This window comes from Salvelinus fontinalis, chromosome 29 (assembly GCF_029448725.1).
Source record: "Salvelinus fontinalis isolate EN_2023a chromosome 29, ASM2944872v1, whole genome shotgun sequence".
Taxonomy (NCBI): Eukaryota; Metazoa; Chordata; class Actinopteri; order Salmoniformes; family Salmonidae; genus Salvelinus; species Salvelinus fontinalis.
The window spans coordinates 1893283-1912968 of NC_074693.1; the positions used below are offsets into that span (position 1 = coordinate 1893283).

Genomic DNA, 19686 nt, shown 5'->3' on the forward strand with positions numbered 1-19686 from the left:
TCAATAACTAGGGTACAGATGGGGCCTGTTTTCTCATCAATAACTAGGGTACAGATAGGGCCTGTTTACTCATCAATAGCTAGGGCCTGTTTTCTCATCAATAACTATGGCCGTGTAGGGCCTGTTTTCTCATCAGTAACTAGGGTACGGGTAGGGCTCGACTTTCACTAATTTGATCACTAACATTTTAAAGCTGAGTAATCCCTCTGCTGTGCAGTACAGTCCTATCTGACTAAGATCACAACATGGTGTCAGAAGTCCTTCAATTTAAGTAAAAAATAAGGCAGGAGATATTATTTCACAGAAAATAATGTTGCTTGAGTTTAGAGTGACGAAAAGTAGTTATCAGCTAAGCGCTCGCTTATGTCTCGTCATTGCTCCGCTTCGGCTGCTCTGCTCATAGGTAACCGGGCTTAAAATTCCCGCCAGTGCACAGCTCTAGTGTGTGTGTGTGTGTGTGTGTGTGTGTGTGTGTGTGTGTGTGTGTGTGTGTGTGTGTGTGTGTGTGTGTGTGTGTGTGTGTGTGTGTGTGTTATTCCTCTTACCTGCTGGTTCTCGTCATATGTCTCTCCATCCAGGCGATCTCTTTGTGTCTCTCCTTCCATGGCCTCCTGCCCATACTCCTCAGGCTGCGGACAAACACAACATTGTAAAACGAAACGAACAACACATCCTATTTCAACCACAACACTAATATTATAAAAAAATATATAAAATAAAAAATATATAAAATGTTTGTGAACCGTTAGGGAGAGATGCTAGACAGTCCAGAACATTAGGCCGTAAACCCAGTGTAAGTACGGTACACTTGATGATAATGTGATCATGATGCACAGACCAGGGTTAAGGGTCAATTCCATTTCAATTCAGGAAATACACTGAAATTACATTTTCACTTGTCTTCCATGCTTTTCAATGGAATTTGGTTAACTTTCTGAATTGACTGGAACTGAAATGGAATGGACCCCAACCCTGGCACAGATCTGGTGAAAATATGTATAGTAGCATAGGGGCTAATCCCCCAGTATCCTACACTAAGAGACGTACCCAGAGGACAGGTAACCCCCAGTATCCTACACTAAGAGATGTACCCAGAGGACAGGTAACCCCCCAATATCCTACACTAAGAGACGTACCCAGAGGACAGGTAACCCCCCAGTATCCTACACTAAGAGACGTACCCAGAGGACAGGTAACCCCCAGTATCCTACACTAAGAGACGTACCCAGAGGACAGGTAACCCCCAGTATCCTACACTAAGAGATGTACCCAGAGGACAGGTAACCCCCCAGTATCCTACACTAACAGATGTACCCAGAGGACAGGTAACCCCCAGTATCCTACACTAAGAGACGTACCCAGAGGACAGGTAACCCCCCAGTATCCTACACTAAGAGACGTACCCAGAGGACAGGTAACCCCCCAGTATCCTACACTAAGAGACGTACCCAGAGGACAGGTAACCCCCAGTATCCTACACTAAGAGATGTACCCAGAGGACAGGTAACCCCCAGTATCCTACACTAAGAGACGTACCCAGAGGACAGGTAACCCCCAGTATCCTACACTAAGAGATGTACCCAGAGGACAGGTAACCCCCCAATATCCTACACTAAAAGACGTACCCAGAGGACAGGTAACCCCCAGTATTTTACACTAAGAGACGTACCCAGAGGACAGGTAACCCCCCAATATCCTACACTAAGAGACGTACCCAGAGGACAGGTAACCCCCAGTATCCTACACTAAAAGACGTACCCAGAGGACAGGTAACCCCCAGTATTTTACACTAAGAGACGTACCCAGAGAACAGGTAACCCCCCAGTATCCTACACTAAGAGATGTACCCAGAGAAAAAGGTTGGAAAAGCTATTGGTAGAGAACCAAAGTACATGGAAACTTCAGTCATTGTGTTAATTAACATAAAATCTATCATAACTTTGAATAACTTTTAAGAAATGTATTCATATATATATTATAATTTGTTTTATATCTGTGTCCATATTGTCACCTGAGTTTCTAGTAGATAGTTTCAAGTTTTATGTTTTATTGTCAGGTGCACAAGTACAGTGAAATGTCTTTCTTGCTCTCTTCCAACAATGCAGTCATCAATATCAGCAGTACTATACAACTAAAACACACCAGAAGAAGAACATGAGAAATAAGTAAGCTATATTCTGGGTCTGAACCAGGGTCAGTAGGTATATACAGGGTCAGTAGATATATACAGGGTCAGTAGATATATACAGGGACAGTAGCTATATACAGGGTCAGTAGATATATACAGGGTCAGTTCCACGGTCAGTAGATATATACAGGGTCAGTAGATATATACAGGGTCAGTAGATATATACAGGGTCAGTAGTTATATACAGGGACAGTAGCTATATACAGGGTCAGAACCAGGGTCAGTAGATATATACAGGGTCAGAACCAGGGTCAGTAGATATATACAGGGTCAGTATATATATACAGGGTCAGTAGATATATACAGGGTCAGTAGTTATATACAGGGTCAGTAGATATATACAGGGTCAGTAGATATATACAGGGTCAGTAGATATATACAGGGTCAGTAGATATATACAGGGTCAGTAGATATATACAGGGTCAGTAGATATATACAGGGTCAGTAGTTATATACAGGGTCAGTAGATATATACAGGGACAGTAGATATATACAGGGACAGTAGATATATACAGGGTCAGTAGATATATACATGGTCAGTAGATATATACAGGGTAAGTAGATATATACAGGGTCAGTAGATATATACAGGGACAGTAGATATATACAGGGTCAGTAGATATATACAGGGTCAGTAGATATATACAGGGTCAGAACCAGGGTCAGTAGATATATACAGGGTCAGTAGATATATACAGGGACAGAACCAAGGTCAGTAGATATATACAGGGTCAGTAGATATATACAGGGTCAGTAGATATATACAGGGTCAGTAGATATATACAGGGTCAGTAGATATATACAGGGTCAGAACCAGGGTCAGTAGATATATACAGGGTCAGTAGATATATACAGGGACAGTAGATATATACAGGGTCAGTAGCTATATACAGGGTCAGTAGATATATACAGGGACAGTAGATATATACAGGGACAGTAGATATATACAGGGTCAGTAGATATATACAGGGTCAGTAGATATATACAGGGACAGTTCCAGGGACAGTAGATATATACAGGGTCAGTAGTTATATACAGGGACAGTTCCAGGGTCAGTAGATATATACAGGGACAGTATATATATACAGGGTCAGTAGATATATACAGGGTCAGTAGATATATACAGGGTCAGTAGATATATACAGGGTCAGTAGCTATATACAGGGTCAGAACCAGGGTCAGTAGATATATACAGGGTCAGTAGATATATACAGGGTCAGAACCAGGGTCAGTAGATATATACAGGGTCAGTAGATATATACAGGGACAGTTCCAGGGACAGTAGATATATACAGGGTCAGTAGTTATATACAGGGTCAGATCCAGGGTCAGTAGATATATACAGGGTCAGTAGTTATATACAGGGACAGTAGATATATACAGGGTCAGTATATATATACAGGGACAGTAGATATATACAGGGTCAGTAGATATATACAGGGTCAGTAGATATATACAGGGTCAGTATATATATACAGGGACAGTAGATATATACAGGGTCAGTAGATATATACAGGGACAGAACCAGGGTCAGTAGCTACACTATTGGTCAAAAGTTTGGAAACACCTACTCATTCAAGGGTTTTTCTTTATATTTACTATTTTATACATTGTAGAATAATAGTGAAGACATCAAAACTATGAAATAACACATGTGGAACCATGTAGTAACCAAAAAAGTGTTAAACAACTGAAAATATATTTCATATTTGAGATACTTCAAATAGCCACACTTTGCCTTGATGACAGCTTTGCACACTCTTGGCATTCTCTCAACCAGCTTCATGAGGTAGTCACCTGGAATGCATTTCAATTAACAGGTGTGGCTTCTTAAAAGTTCATTTGTGGAATTTGTTTCCTTCTTAATGCGTTTGAGCTAATCAGTTGTGTCGTGAAGAGGTACAGAAGATAGCCCTAATTAGTAAAAGACCAAGTCCATATTATGGCAAGAACAGTTCAAATAAGCAAAGAGAAAAGACACTACATCATTACTGTAAGACATGAAGATCAGTCAATACAGAACAAGTGTAGTCGCAAAAACTATCAAGCGCCATGATGAAACTGGCTCTCATAAGGACAGCCACAGGAATGGAAGACCCAGAGTTACTTTTGCTGCAGAGGATGAGTTCATTAGAGTTACCTGTCTCAGAAATTGCAGCCCAAATATAAAATCTTCACAGAGTTCAAGTAACAGACACATCTCAACATCAACTGTTCAGAGGAGAGTGTGTGAATCAGGCCTTCATGGTCGAATTGCTGCAAAGAAACCACTTCTAAAGGACACCAATAATAAGAAGAGACTTGCTTGGGCCAAGAAACATGAGAAATGGACATTAGACCGGTTAAAATGTATCCTTTGGTCTAGAGTCCAAATTGGATATTTTTGGTTCCAACCACTGCGTCTTCTTACTGACATTGTTGTCCTGGCACCACATTGCCAAGTCACTGACCTCCTCCCTGTAGGTTGTCTCATCGTCGCTGGGGATCAGGCCATCCACCGTCGTGTCGTCAGCAAACTTGATGGTGTTGGAGTAGTGCATGATCACACAATCGTGGGTGAACAGGGAGTACAGGAAGAGCCTAAGCACGCATCCCTGAAGGGCCCCCGTGTTGAGGATCAGCGTGGCGGAGGTGATGTAGCCTACCCTCACCACTTGGGGCTGATCCATCAGGAAGTCCAGGATCTAGCAGAGGGAAGTATTCAGTCCCAGGGTCCCAAGCTTGGTGACGAGCTTCAGAGGGACTATGGTGTTGAATGCTGTGCTGTAGTCAATGATCAGCATTCTCACATATATGTATTCCTCTTATCTAGGTGGATGAGGGCAGTGTGGAGTGCAATAGAGATTGCATCGTCTATGGATCTGTTGGGGCGGTATGCAAATTGGAGTGGGTGTCAAGGGTGTCTGGGATGATGGAGATGACGTGTGGCTTATAACCAGCCTCTCAAAGCACTTCATGATTACAGATGTGAGTCCTACAGGGTGTTAGTCATTGTGGCATGAAGCCTTAGAGTTCTTATGAACAGGAATGATGGTGGTCAGTTTAAGACATGTGGGGATTACAGACTGGGACGAGGAGAGGTTGAACATTACAGACTGGGACAAGGAGAGGTTGAACATTACAGACTGGGACAAGGAGAGGTTGAAAATTACCGTGAATATCTTCTGCTCATGCTCTGAGAACGCGTCCTGGAATAGCGTCCGGCCCTGCGGCTTATGAGTGTTGACCTGATTTAAAAACCTTACTCACGTCGGGCCTCAGGGACACAGTCCCCTGGGTCAGCAAGGGGCCTCGTGCATGGCTTGTGTTGTTTCTGTCAAATTGTGCATAAAATGCATTGAGTTTGTCTGGTAGAGAGGCATCTTTGGGCAGATCACGGTTGTGTCTTCCTTTCGTAATCCGTAATGGACTGTATCCTCATGCGTTGAGGGTCACAGCTTGTGCAATAGGATTCCATCTTTTTTCCTATGTTGTCCTTTTGCTTGTTTGACCTCTGCAGAGGTCATAGAGGGACTTCTTGTACATGTTCGTGTCCTCAGACGTAGCCTTGTGATTGGTTGAGATAACTCTGTATGTGGTAGCTCCGTCCTTTAGCTTCTTCAAAGTATTGACTTAGTGGTGTGAATACTATGTAAATTTGATATTTCTGTAATTCATTTTCAATAAATTTACTAAACTTCCTAAAAACATGTTTTCACTTTGTCATTATGGGGTATTGAGGATGAAAACATCTATTTTATATATTTTGAATTCAGGCAACAACAACAATAACAACAAGGGGGATGAACGCTTTCGGGAAGCATTCACGATAACAGATTAAAATTATCTCGGGAGGTAGAAGGGTCGGCATTTGACCATCAGGTATTCCAAGACGGGTGAACAATGGGTGTAGACTTCCACTGCGCTAGAGTCAGCATAACATTTTCTGTTGATGAAGAGGCATACCCCTCCCCCTCTCAATTTCCTTGAATCTAATGTCCCGTCTGCTCGGTGAATGGAGAATCCATCGAGTTGGATAGCCATGGGGGTATCGTGTCCAAAAGCCATGTTTCAGAAAAGCATACAATATTGCAGTTACGAGAGCACCGTTGACAACAAATCTGTGATCGTAGGTCATCCATCTTATTATTTAAGAGACTGCACATTGGCCAATTGAATGGAGGGGAATTGGTGCCTCCCCTCTCCTACCTCATTTTCAATGGCGTTTCCTCTTGGATAGCCCCAAAGAATTCGGTCGGAATTAAACAAAGAGCCTAGGGCAGATGAGTCGAGTTGAACCCGGGATTGAGGTTAGTAACTGCTGATCTGATGTTCGAAAGTTCTTGTCGGTCATAAGAAATGACAGCGGATACATTTTGGTGCAAAAAAAAACTAAGCTAAACGGCGAAAACATTACATAATATCAAAGTTGGGTCGGCGCCAGCCAGACGGCAGCCAACAGTATGGCACCATTGCTAGTAGAGCATATGCTCAAGAGAAAAAACATCTGATCAACAATTACATTATTTTCAATGAACTCTTCCAACTATTGACTTGTTTCACAACTGTCACCAGTTTGTCGCCATTTACAACAAGTAAATACTGAGATAAAAGTGTGTCCAAAAAATATCAAGGATATTTCATGCTGAAACCCTCATATCAAACACCAATGGTATTAATTTAGTATATGGTTTATACTTAGGATAATATTTTATAGCTTTGTCATATTTAATTATCAAATTATTTGTCACATGCGCCGAATACAACAGGTGTAGACCTTGCAGTGAAATGCTAACTTACAAGCTCTTAACCAACAATGCAGTTTTAAGAAAAATAAGTGTTAAAACCTGTCTGGGATAGGGGGCAGTATTTTCACGTCCGGATGAAAGGTGTGCCCAAAGTAAACTGCCAGCTACTCAGGCCCAGAAGCTAGGATATGCATATAATTGGTGGATTATGATAGAACACACTCTAAAGTTTCTAAAACTGTTAAAATAATGTCTGTAAGTATAACAGAACTTATTTAGCAGGTGAAACCCTGAGGACAAACCATCCAGGATTTTTTTTGTTGAGTTCACTGTGTTTTCCATTGGTTTCTATGGGAAACTAGATTTATGAGGCACCTGGTTGCAGTTCCTATGGCTTCCACTAGATGTCAACAGTCTTTAGAAATTGGTTGATCTTTTTCCTTTGAGAAATGAAGAAGTAGGGCTGTTCAGTCTGAGTGTCAAGCCATGTGGACTCTTTAGTTTGGTGCGCGCGACCTGGAACTCGCTCCACTTTGATTTGATCCGCTATTGAACACAGTATACTCCGTCTTAAATTTTATCGATTATTTACGTTTTAGGATACCTAAAGTTGGATTAGGAAAGTTGTTTGGACCAAGTTTACAGGTAACTTATTAGATAATTTGTAGTCATGTTGGGCGAGTTAGAACCGGTGTATTTCTGAATCAAACGCGCCAAATAAATGGACATTTTGGGGATATAAAGAAGGAGTTTATCAAACAAAAGGACCTTTTGTGATGTTTCTGGGACATATTGGAGTGCCAAAAGAAGAAGATCTTCAAAGGTAAGGCATGAATTATATCGTTATTTCTGACTTTCGTGGCGCACCTGGCTGGTTGAAATATGTTTTTCATGCTTTTGTATGCGGGGCGCTGTCCTCAAATAATCGCATGGTGTGCTTTCGCCGTAGAGCCTTTCGAAATCTGAGCGACACAGCGGCTGGGTTAATAAAAAGTTAAGCTTTATTTTGATGTATTACACTTGGGATTTTATGAAAGTGAAATATTTATAATTCTGTAGTTTGAATTTCGCGCTCTGCGATTGCAACGGATGTTGGCCAGTTGGGACGTTACCGTCCAACCTGCCCATAAGAAGTTAAAGAGCAGCAGTAAAATAACAGTAGCGTGGCTATATACAGGAGGCCACGCAGTGATAGTCTATAGTGATATAGGGGCTGGTGATAGTTTGTATACTGGTGATATAGTGGCTGGTGATAGTCTATAGTGATATAGGGGCTGGTGATAGTCTATAGTAATATAGGGGCTGGTGATAGTCTATAGTGATATAGTGGCTGGTGATGGTCTATAGTGATATAAGTGCTGGTGATAGTCTATAGTGATATAGGGGTTGGTGATAGTCTATAGTGATATAGGGGCTGGTGATATTCTATATACTAGTGATATAGGGGCTGGTGATAGTCTGTAGTGGTATAGGGGCTGGTGATAGTCTGTATATTAGTGTAATAGAGGCTGGTAATAGTTTATCATGATATAGGGGCTGGTGATAGTCTATCGCGATATAGGGGCTGGTGATAGTCTATATACTTGTGATATGGTGTCTGGTGATAGTCTGTAGAGATATAGGGTCTGGTGATAGTCTATAGTGATATAGGGGCTGGTGATAGTCTATAGTGGTATAGGGGCTGGTGTGAGTCTATATTAATATAGGGGCTGGTGATAGTCTATAGGGGCTGGTTATAGTCTATAGTGATATAGGGGCTGGTAATAGTCTATAGTGATATAGGGGCTGGTAATAGTCTATAGTGATATAGGGCTGGTGATAGTCTATAGTGGTATAGGGGCTGGTGATAGTCTGTCGATATAGGGGCTGGTGATAGTCTGTATTGATATAGGGGTTGGTGATAGTCTATAGTGGTATAGGGGCTGGTGATAGTCTATAGTGGTATAGGGGCTGGTGATAGTTTATAGTGATATAGGGGCTGGTGATAGTCTATAGTGATATAGGGGCTGGTGATAGTCTGTAGTGGTATAGGGGCTGGTGATAGTCTATAGTGATATAGGGGCTGGTGATAGTCTATAGTGGTATAGGGGCTGGTGATAGTTTATAGTGATATAGGGGCTGGTGATAGTCTATAGTGATATAGGGGCTGGTGATAGTCTGTAGTGATATAGGGGCTGGTGATAGTTTATAGTGATATAGGGGCTGGTGATAGTCTATAGTGATATAGGGGCTGGTGATAGTCTGTAGTGATATAGGGGCTGGTGATAGTCTGTAGTGATATAGGGGCTGGTGATAGTCTATAGTGGTATAGGGGCTGGTGATAGTCTATAGTGATATAGGGGCTGGTGATAGTCTATAGTGGTATAGAGGCTGGTGATAGTCTATAGTTATATAGGGGCTGGTGATAGTCTATAGTGGTATAGGGGCCGGTGATAGTCTATAGTGATATAGGAGCTGGTGATAGTCTGTATACTAGTGATATAGGGGCTGGTGATGGGCTATGTACTAGTGATATAGGGGCTGGTGATAGGCTATGTACTAGTGTTATATGGGCTGGTGATAGTCTATAGTGATATAGGGGCTGGTGATAGTCTATAGTGATATAGGGGCTGGTGATAGTTTGTATACTAGTGATATAGTGGCTGGTGATAGTTAATAGTGATATAGGGGCTGGTGATAGTCTATAGTGATATAGGGGCTGGTGATAGTCTATCGTGATATAGGGCTGGTGATAGTCTATAGTGATATAGGGACTGGTGATAGTCTATAGTGATATAGGGGCTGGTGATAGTCTGTATACTAGTGATATAGTGGCTGGTGATAGTCTTTCGTGATATAGGGTCTGGTGATAGTCTATAGTGGTATAGGGGCTGGTGATAGTCTATAGTGATATAGGGCTGGTGATAGTCTATAGTGATATAGGGCTGGTGATAGTCTATTGTTGTATAGGGCTGGTGATAGTCTATCGTGATATAGGGGCTGGTGATAGTCTATCGTGATAATGGGGCTGGTGATAGTCTGTATACCAGTGATATAGGGGCTGGTGATAGTCTATCGTGATATAGGGGCTGGTGATAGTCTATCGTGATATAGGGGCTGGTGATAGTCTGTATACTAGTGATATAGTGTCTGGTGATAGTCTATAGTGGTATAGGGGCTGGTGATATTCTATCGTGATATAGCGGCTGGTGATAGTCTGTATACTAGTGATATAGTGGCTGGTGATAGTCTATAGTGATATAGGGGCTGGTGATAGTCTATAGTGATATAGGGGCTGGTGATAGTCTATAGTGGTATAGGGGCTGGTGATAGTCTATCGTGATATAGCGGCTGCTGATAGTCTGTATACTAGTGATATAGTGGCTGGTGATAGTCTATAGTGATATAGGGGCTGGTGATAGTCTATAGTGCTATAGGGGCTGGTGATAGTCTATAGTGGTATAGGGGCTGGTGATAGTCTATAGTTGTATAGGGCTGGTGATAGTCTATTGTGATATAGGGGCTGGTGATAGTCTGTAGTGATATAGGAGCTGGTGATAGTCTATAGTGATATAGGGGCTGGTGATAGTCTATAGTTGTATAGGGCTGGTGATAGTCTATAGTGGTATAGGGGCTGGTGAAAGTATATAGTGATATATGGGCTGGTGATAGTATATAGTGATATAGGGGCTGGTGATAGTCTATAGTGATATAGGGGCTGGTGATAGTATATAGTGATATAGGGGCTGGTGATAGTCTATAGTGGTATAGGGGCTGGTGATAGTATATAGTGATATAGCGGCTGGTGATAGTCTATAGTGATATAGGGGTTGGTGATAGTCTATATTGGTATAGGGGCTGGTGATAGTATATAGTGATATAGCGGCTGGTGATAGTCTATAGTGATATAGGGGCTGGTGATAGTCTGAATACTAGTGATATAGGAGCAGGTGATAGTCTGTAGTGATATAAGGGCTGGGGATAGTCTGAATACTAGTGATATAGGAGCTGGTGATAGTCTATAGTGATATAGGGGCTGGTGATAGTCTGTATACTAGTGATATAGGGGCTGGTGATAGTGTGAATACTAGTGGTATAGGAGCTGGTGATAGTCTGTATACTAGTGGTATAGGAGCTGTTGATAGTCTGAATACTAGTGATATAGGAGCTGGTGATAGTCTGTATACTAGTGATATAGGAGCTGGTGATAGTCTGTATACTAGTGATATAGGGGCTGGTGATAGTCTATATCACTAGTGATATAGGGGCTGGTGATGGGCTATATACTAGTGATATAGGGGCTGGTGATAGTCTATAGTGATATAGTGGCTGGTGATGGTCTATAGTGATATAAGTGCTGGTGATAGTCTATAGTGATATAGGGGTTGGTGATAGTCTATAGTGATATAGGGGCTGGTGATATTCTATATACTAGTGATATAGGGGCTGGTGATAGTCTGTAGTGGTATAGGGGCTGGTGATAGTCTGTATATTAGTGTAATAGAGGCTGGTAATAGTTTATCATGATATAGGGGCTGGTGATAGTCTATCGCGATATAGGGGCTGGTGATAGTCTATATACTTGTGATATGGTGTCTGGTGATAGTCTGTAGAGATATAGGGTCTGGTGATAGTCTATAGTGATATAGGGGCTGGTGATAGTCTATAGTGGTATAGGGGCTGGTGTGAGTCTATATTAATATAGGGGCTGGTGATAGTCTATAGGGGCTGGTTATAGTCTATAGTGATATAGGGGCTGGTAATAGTCTATAGTGATATAGGGGCTGGTAATAGTCTATAGTGATATAGGGCTGGTGATAGTCTATAGTGGTATAGGGGCTGGTGATAGTCTGTCGATATAGGGGCTGGTGATAGTCTGTATTGATATAGGGGTTGGTGATAGTCTATAGTGGTATAGGGGCTGGTGATAGTCTATAGTGGTATAGGGGCTGGTGATAGTTTATAGTGATATAGGGGCTGGTGATAGTCTATAGTGATATAGGGGCTGGTGATAGTCTGTAGTGGTATAGGGGCTGGTGATAGTCTATAGTGATATAGGGGCTGGTGATAGTCTATAGTGGTATAGGGGCTGGTGATAGTTTATAGTGATATAGGGGCTGGTGATAGTCTATAGTGATATAGGGGCTGGTGATAGTCTGTAGTGATATAGGGGCTGGTGATAGTTTATAGTGATATAGGGGCTGGTGATAGTCTATAGTGATATAGGGGCTGGTGATAGTCTGTAGTGATATAGGGGCTGGTGATAGTCTGTAGTGATATAGGGGCTGGTGATAGTCTATAGTGGTATAGGGGCTGGTGATAGTCTATAGTGATATAGGGGCTGGTGATAGTCTATAGTGGTATAGAGGCTGGTGATAGTCTATAGTTATATAGGGGCTGGTGATAGTCTATAGTGGTATAGGGGCCGGTGATAGTCTATAGTGATATAGGAGCTGGTGATAGTCTGTATACTAGTGATATAGGGGCTGGTGATAGTGTGAATACTAGTGGTATAGGAGCTGGTGATAGTCTGTATACTAGTGGTATAGGAGCTGTTGATAGTCTGAATACTAGTGATATAGGAGCTGGTGATAGTCTGTATACTAGTGATATAGGAGCTGGTGATAGTCTGTATACTAGTGATATAGGGGCTGGTGATAGTCTATATCACTAGTGATATAGGGGCTGGTGATGGGCTATATACTAGTGATATAGGGGCTGGTGATAGTCTATAGTGATATAGTGGCTGGTGATGGTCTATAGTGATATAAGTGCTGGTGATAGTCTATAGTGATATAGGGGTTGGTGATAGTCTATAGTGATATAGGGGCTGGTGATATTCTATATACTAGTGATATAGGGGCTGGTGATAGTCTGTAGTGGTATAGGGGCTGGTGATAGTCTGTATATTAGTGTAATAGAGGCTGGTAATAGTTTATCATGATATAGGGGCTGGTGATAGTCTATCGCGATATAGGGGCTGGTGATAGTCTATATACTTGTGATATGGTGTCTGGTGATAGTCTGTAGAGATATAGGGTCTGGTGATAGTCTATAGTGATATAGGGGCTGGTGATAGTCTATAGTGGTATAGGGGCTGGTGTGAGTCTATATTAATATAGGGGCTGGTGATAGTCTATAGGGGCTGGTTATAGTCTATAGTGATATAGGGGCTGGTAATAGTCTATAGTGATATAGGGGCTGGTAATAGTCTATAGTGATATAGGGCTGGTGATAGTCTATAGTGGTATAGGGGCTGGTGATAGTCTGTCGATATAGGGGCTGGTGATAGTCTGTATTGATATAGGGGTTGGTGATAGTCTATAGTGGTATAGGGGCTGGTGATAGTCTATAGTGGTATAGGGGCTGGTGATAGTTTATAGTGATATAGGGGCTGGTGATAGTCTATAGTGATATAGGGGCTGGTGATAGTCTGTAGTGGTATAGGGGCTGGTGATAGTCTATAGTGATATAGGGGCTGGTGATAGTCTATAGTGGTATAGGGGCTGGTGATAGTTTATAGTGATATAGGGGCTGGTGATAGTCTATAGTGATATAGGGGCTGGTGATAGTCTGTAGTGATATAGGGGCTGGTGATAGTTTATAGTGATATAGGGGCTGGTGATAGTCTATAGTGATATAGGGGCTGGTGATAGTCTGTAGTGATATAGGGGCTGGTGATAGTCTGTAGTGATATAGGGGCTGGTGATAGTCTATAGTGGTATAGGGGCTGGTGATAGTCTATAGTGATATAGGGGCTGGTGATAGTCTATAGTGGTATAGAGGCTGGTGATAGTCTATAGTTATATAGGGGCTGGTGATAGTCTATAGTGGTATAGGGGCCGGTGATAGTCTATAGTGATATAGGAGCTGGTGATAGTCTGTATACTAGTGATATAGGGGCTGGTGATGGGCTATGTACTAGTGATATAGGGGCTGGTGATAGGCTATGTACTAGTGTTATATGGGCTGGTGATAGTCTATAGTGATATAGGGGCTGGTGATAGTCTATAGTGATATAGGGGCTGGTGATAGTTTGTATACTAGTGATATAGTGGCTGGTGATAGTTAATAGTGATATAGGGGCTGGTGATAGTCTATAGTGATATAGGGGCTGGTGATAGTCTATCGTGATATAGGGCTGGTGATAGTCTATAGTGATATAGGGACTGGTGATAGTCTATAGTGATATAGGGGCTGGTGATAGTCTGTATACTAGTGATATAGTGGCTGGTGATAGTCTTTCGTGATATAGGGTCTGGTGATAGTCTATAGTGGTATAGGGGCTGGTGATAGTCTATAGTGATATAGGGCTGGTGATAGTCTATAGTGATATAGGGCTGGTGATAGTCTATTGTTGTATAGGGCTGGTGATAGTCTATCGTGATATAGGGGCTGGTGATAGTCTATCGTGATAATGGGGCTGGTGATAGTCTGTATACCAGTGATATAGGGGCTGGTGATAGTCTATCGTGATATAGGGGCTGGTGATAGTCTATCGTGATATAGGGGCTGGTGATAGTCTGTATACTAGTGATATAGTGTCTGGTGATAGTCTATAGTGGTATAGGGGCTGGTGATATTCTATCGTGATATAGCGGCTGGTGATAGTCTGTATACTAGTGATATAGTGGCTGGTGATAGTCTATAGTGATATAGGGGCTGGTGATAGTCTATAGTGATATAGGGGCTGGTGATAGTCTATAGTGGTATAGGGGCTGGTGATAGTCTATCGTGATATAGCGGCTGCTGATAGTCTGTATACTAGTGATATAGTGGCTGGTGATAGTCTATAGTGATATAGGGGCTGGTGATAGTCTATAGTGCTATAGGGGCTGGTGATAGTCTATAGTGGTATAGGGGCTGGTGATAGTCTATAGTTGTATAGGGCTGGTGATAGTCTATTGTGATATAGGGGCTGGTGATAGTCTGTAGTGATATAGGAGCTGGTGATAGTCTATAGTGATATAGGGGCTGGTGATAGTCTATAGTTGTATAGGGCTGGTGATAGTCTATAGTGGTATAGGGGCTGGTGAAAGTATATAGTGATATATGGGCTGGTGATAGTATATAGTGATATAGGGGCTGGTGATAGTCTATAGTGATATAGGGGCTGGTGATAGTATATAGTGATATAGGGGCTGGTGATAGTCTATAGTGGTATAGGGGCTGGTGATAGTATATAGTGATATAGCGGCTGGTGATAGTCTATAGTGATATAGGGGTTGGTGATAGTCTATAGTGGTATAGGGGCTGGTGATAGTATATAGTGATATAGCGGCTGGTGATAGTCTATAGTGATATAGGGGCTGGTGATAGTCTGAATACTAGTGATATAGGAGCAGGTGATAGTCTGTAGTGATATAAGGGCTGGGGATAGTCTGAATACTAGTGATATAGGAGCTGGTGATAGTCTATAGTGATATAGGGGCTGGTGATAGTCTGTATACTAGTGATATAGGGGCTGGTGATAGTGTGAATACTAGTGGTATAGGAGCTGGTGATAGTCTGTATACTAGTGGTATAGGAGCTGTTGATAGTCTGAATACTAGTGATATAGGAGCTGGTGATAGTCTGTATACTAGTGATATAGGAGCTGGTGATAGTCTGTATACTAGTGATATAGGGGCTGGTGATAGTCTATATCACTAGTGATATAGGGGCTGGTGATGGGCTATATACTAGTGATATAGGGGCTGGTGATAGTCTATGTACTAGTGATATAGGGGCTGGTGATGGGCTATATACTAGCTATATAGTGGCTGGTGATAGTCTATATACTAGTGATATAGGGGCTGGTGATGGGCTATGTACTAGTGATATAGGGTCTGGTGATAGTCTGTATACTAGTGATATAGGGGCTGGTGATAGTGTGAAAACTAGTGGTATAGGAGCTGTTGATAGTATATAGTGATATAGGGGCTGGTGATTGTCTATAGTGTTATAGGGGCTGGTGATAGTCTATAGTGATGTAGGTGCTGGTGATAGTCTATAGTGGTATAGGGGCTGGTGATAGTCTATAGTGATATAGGAGCTGGTGATAGTCTGTATACTAGTGATATAGGGACTGGTGATGGGCTATGTACTAGTGATATAGGGGCTGGTGATAGGCTATGTACTAGTGGTATATGGGCTGGTGATAGTCTATAGTGATATAGGGGCTGGTGATAGTCTGTATACTAGTGATATAGTGGCTGGTGATAGTCTATTTTGATATAGGGGCTGGTGATAGTCTATAGTGGTATAGGGGCTGGTGATAGTCTATAGTGATATAGGGCTGGTGATAGTCTATGGTGATATGGGGGCTGGTGATAGTCTATAGTGATATAGGGGCTGGTGATAGTCTGTATACTAGTGATATAGTGGCTGGTGATAGTCTATTGTGATATAGGGGCTGGTGATAGTCTATAGTGGTATAGGGGCTGGTGATAGTCTATAGTGATATAGGGCTGGTGATAGTCTATAGTGATATAGGGCTGGTGATAGTCTATTGTTGTATAGGGCTGGTTATAGTCTATCGTGATATAGGGGCTGGTGATAGTCTATCGTGATAATGGGGCTGGTGATAGTCTGTATACTAGTGATATAGGGGCTGGTGATAGTCTATCGTGATATAGGGGCTGGTGATAGTCTATCATGATAATGGGGCTGGTGATAGTCTGTATACTAGTGATATAGGGGCTGGTGATAGTCTATAGTGGTATAGGGGCTGGTGATAGTATATAGTGATATAGGGGCTGGTGATAGTCTATAGTGATATAGGGGCTGGTGATAGTCTATAGTGGTATAGGGGCTGGTGATAGTCTATAGTGATATAGGGGCTGGTGATAGTATATAGTGATATAGGGGCTGGTGATAGTCTATAGTGGTATAGGGGCTGGTGATAGTATATAGTGATATAGGGGCTGGTGATAGTCTATAGTGATATAGGGGCTGGTGATAGTCTATAGTGGTATAGGGGCTGGTGATAGTCTATAGTGATATAAGGGCTGGGGATAGTCTGAATACTAGTGATATAGGAGCTGGTGATAGTCTATAGTGATATAGGGGCTGGTGATAGTCTGTATACTAGTGATATAGGGGCTGGTGATAGTGTGAATACTAGTGGTATAGGAGCTGTTGATAGTCTGAATACTAGTGATATAGGAGCTGGTGATAGTCTGTATACTAGTGATATAGGAGCTGGTGATAGTCTGTATACTAGTGATATAGGAGCTGGTGATAGTCTGTATACTAGTGATATAGGGGCTGGTGATAGTCTATATACTAGTGATATAGGGGCTGGTGATGGGCTATATACTAGTGATATAGGTGCTGGTGATAGTCTATGTACTAGTGATATAGGGGCTGGTGATGGGCTATATACTAGTGATATAGTGGCTGGTGATAGTCTATATACTAGTGATATAGGGTCTGGTGATAGTGTGAATACTAGTCGTATAGGAGCTGGTGATAGTATATAGTGATATAGGGGCTGGTGACAGTCTATAGTGTTATAGGGTTTGGTGATAGTCTATAGTGATGTAGGGGCTGGTGATAGTCTATAGTGGTATAGGGGCTGGTGATAGTCTATAGTGATATAGGAGCTGGTGATAGTCTGTATACTAGTGATATAGGGACTGGTGATGGGCTATGTACTAGTGATATAGGGGCTGGTGATAGGCTATGTACTAGTTTTATATGGGCTGGTGATAGTCTATAGTGATATAGGGGCTGGTGATAGTTTGTATACTAGTGATATAGTGGCTGGTGATAGTCTATAGTGATATAGGGGCTGGTGATAGTCTATAGTGATATAGGGCTGGTGATAGTCTATCGTGATATAGGGCTGGTGATAGTCTATAGTGATATAGGGGCTGGTGATAGTCTATAGTGATATAGGGGCTGGTGATAGTCTGTATACTAGTGATATAGTGTCTGGTGATAGTCTACAGTGGTATAGGGGCTGGTGATAGTCTATCGTGATATAGCGGCTGGTGATAGTCTGTATACTAGTGATATAGTGGCTGGTGATAGTCTATAGTGATATAGGGGCTGGTGATAGTCTATAGTGATATAGGGGCTGGTGATAGTCTATAGTGGTATAGGGGCTGGTGATAGTCTATAGTTGTATAGGGCTGGTGATAGTCTATAGTGATATAGGGGCTGGTGATAGTATATAGTGATATAGGAGCTGGTGATAGTCTATAGTGATATAGGGGCTGGTGATAGTCTATAGTTGTATAGGGCTGGTGATAGTCTATAGTGGTATAGGGGCTGGTGATAGTCTGTAGTGATATAGGAGCTGGTTATAGTCTATAGTGATATAGGGGCTGGTGATAGTCTATAGTTGTATAGGGCTGGTGATAGTCTATTGTGATATAGGGGCTGGTGATAGTCTGTAGTGATATAGGAGCTGGTGATAGTCTATAGTGATATAGGGGCTGGTGATAGTCTATAGTGATATAGGGGCTGGTGATAGTCTATCGTGATATAGAGCTGGTGATAGTCTATAGTGATATAGGGCTGGTGATAGTCTATTGTTGTATAGGGCTGGTTATAGTCTATCGTGATATAGGGGCTGGTGATAGTCTATCGTGATAATGGGGCTGGTGATAGTCTGTATACTAGTGATATAGGGGCTGGTGATAGTCTATCGTGATATAGGGGCTGGTGATAGTCTATCATGATAATGGGGCTGGTGATAGTCTGTATACTAGTGATATAGTGGCTGGTGATAGTCTATAGTGGTATAGGGGCTGGTGATAGTATATAGTGATATAGGGGCTGGTGATAGTCTATAGTGATATAGGGGCTGGTGATAGTCTATAGTGGTATAGGGGCTGGTGATAGTCTATAGTGATATAGGGGCTGGTGATAGTATATAGTGATATAGGGGCTGGTGATAGTCTATGGTGGTATAGGGGCTGGTGATAGTATATAGTGATATAGGGGCTGGTGATAGTCTATAGTGATATAGGGGCTGGTGATAGTCTATAGTGGTATAGGGGCTGGTGATAGTCTATAGTGATATAAGGGCTGGGGATAGTCTGAATACTAGTGATATAGGAGCTGGTGATAGTCTATAGTGATATAGGGGCTGGTGATAGTCTGTATACTAGTGATATAGGGGCTGGTGATAGTGTGAATACTAGTGGTATAGGAGCTGTTGATAGTCTGTATACTAGTGATATAGGAGCTGGTGATAGTCTGTATACTAGTGATATAGGAGCTGGTGATAGTCTGTATACTAGTGATATAGGGGCTGGTGATAGTCTATATACTAGTGATATAGGGGCTGGTGATGGGCTATATACTAGTGATATAGGTGCTGGTGATAGTCTATGTACTAGTGATATAGGGGCTGGTGATGGGCTATATACTAGTGATATAGTGGCTGGTGATAGTCTATATACTAGTGATATAGGGTCTGGTGATAGTGTGAATACTAGTGGTATAGGAGCTGGTGATAGTATATAGTGATATAGGGGCTGGTGACAGTCTATAGTGTTATAGGGTTTGGTGATAGTCTATAGTGATGTAGGGGCTGGTGATAGTCTATAGTGGTATAGGGGCTGGTGATAGTCTATAGTGATATAGGAGCTGGTGATAGTCTGTATACTAGTGATATAGGGACTGGTGATGGGCTATGTACTAGTGATATAGGGGCTGGTGATAGGCTATGTACTAGTTTTATATGGGCTGGTGATAGTCTATAGTGATATAGGGGCTGGTGATAGTTTGTATACTAGTGATATAGTGGCTGGTGATAGTCTATAGTGATATAGGGGCTGGTGATAGTCTATAGTGATA

General features: G+C 42.1%; 1 protein-coding gene across 3 annotated transcripts in view; it reads right to left on the bottom strand.

The window, feature by feature from the left end:
* Positions 1-19686, bottom strand: part of LOC129827326 (beta-synuclein-like) — a 106232-nt gene that overhangs the window by 12811 nt on the left and 73735 nt on the right. For all 3 annotated transcript variants that reach the window (XM_055888073.1, XM_055888072.1, XM_055888074.1), the window contains exon 5: positions 546-629. In XM_055888073.1, the coding sequence (XP_055744048.1) occupies positions 546-629 (84 nt within the window). The remainder of the gene's footprint in view (positions 1-545; positions 630-19686) is intronic.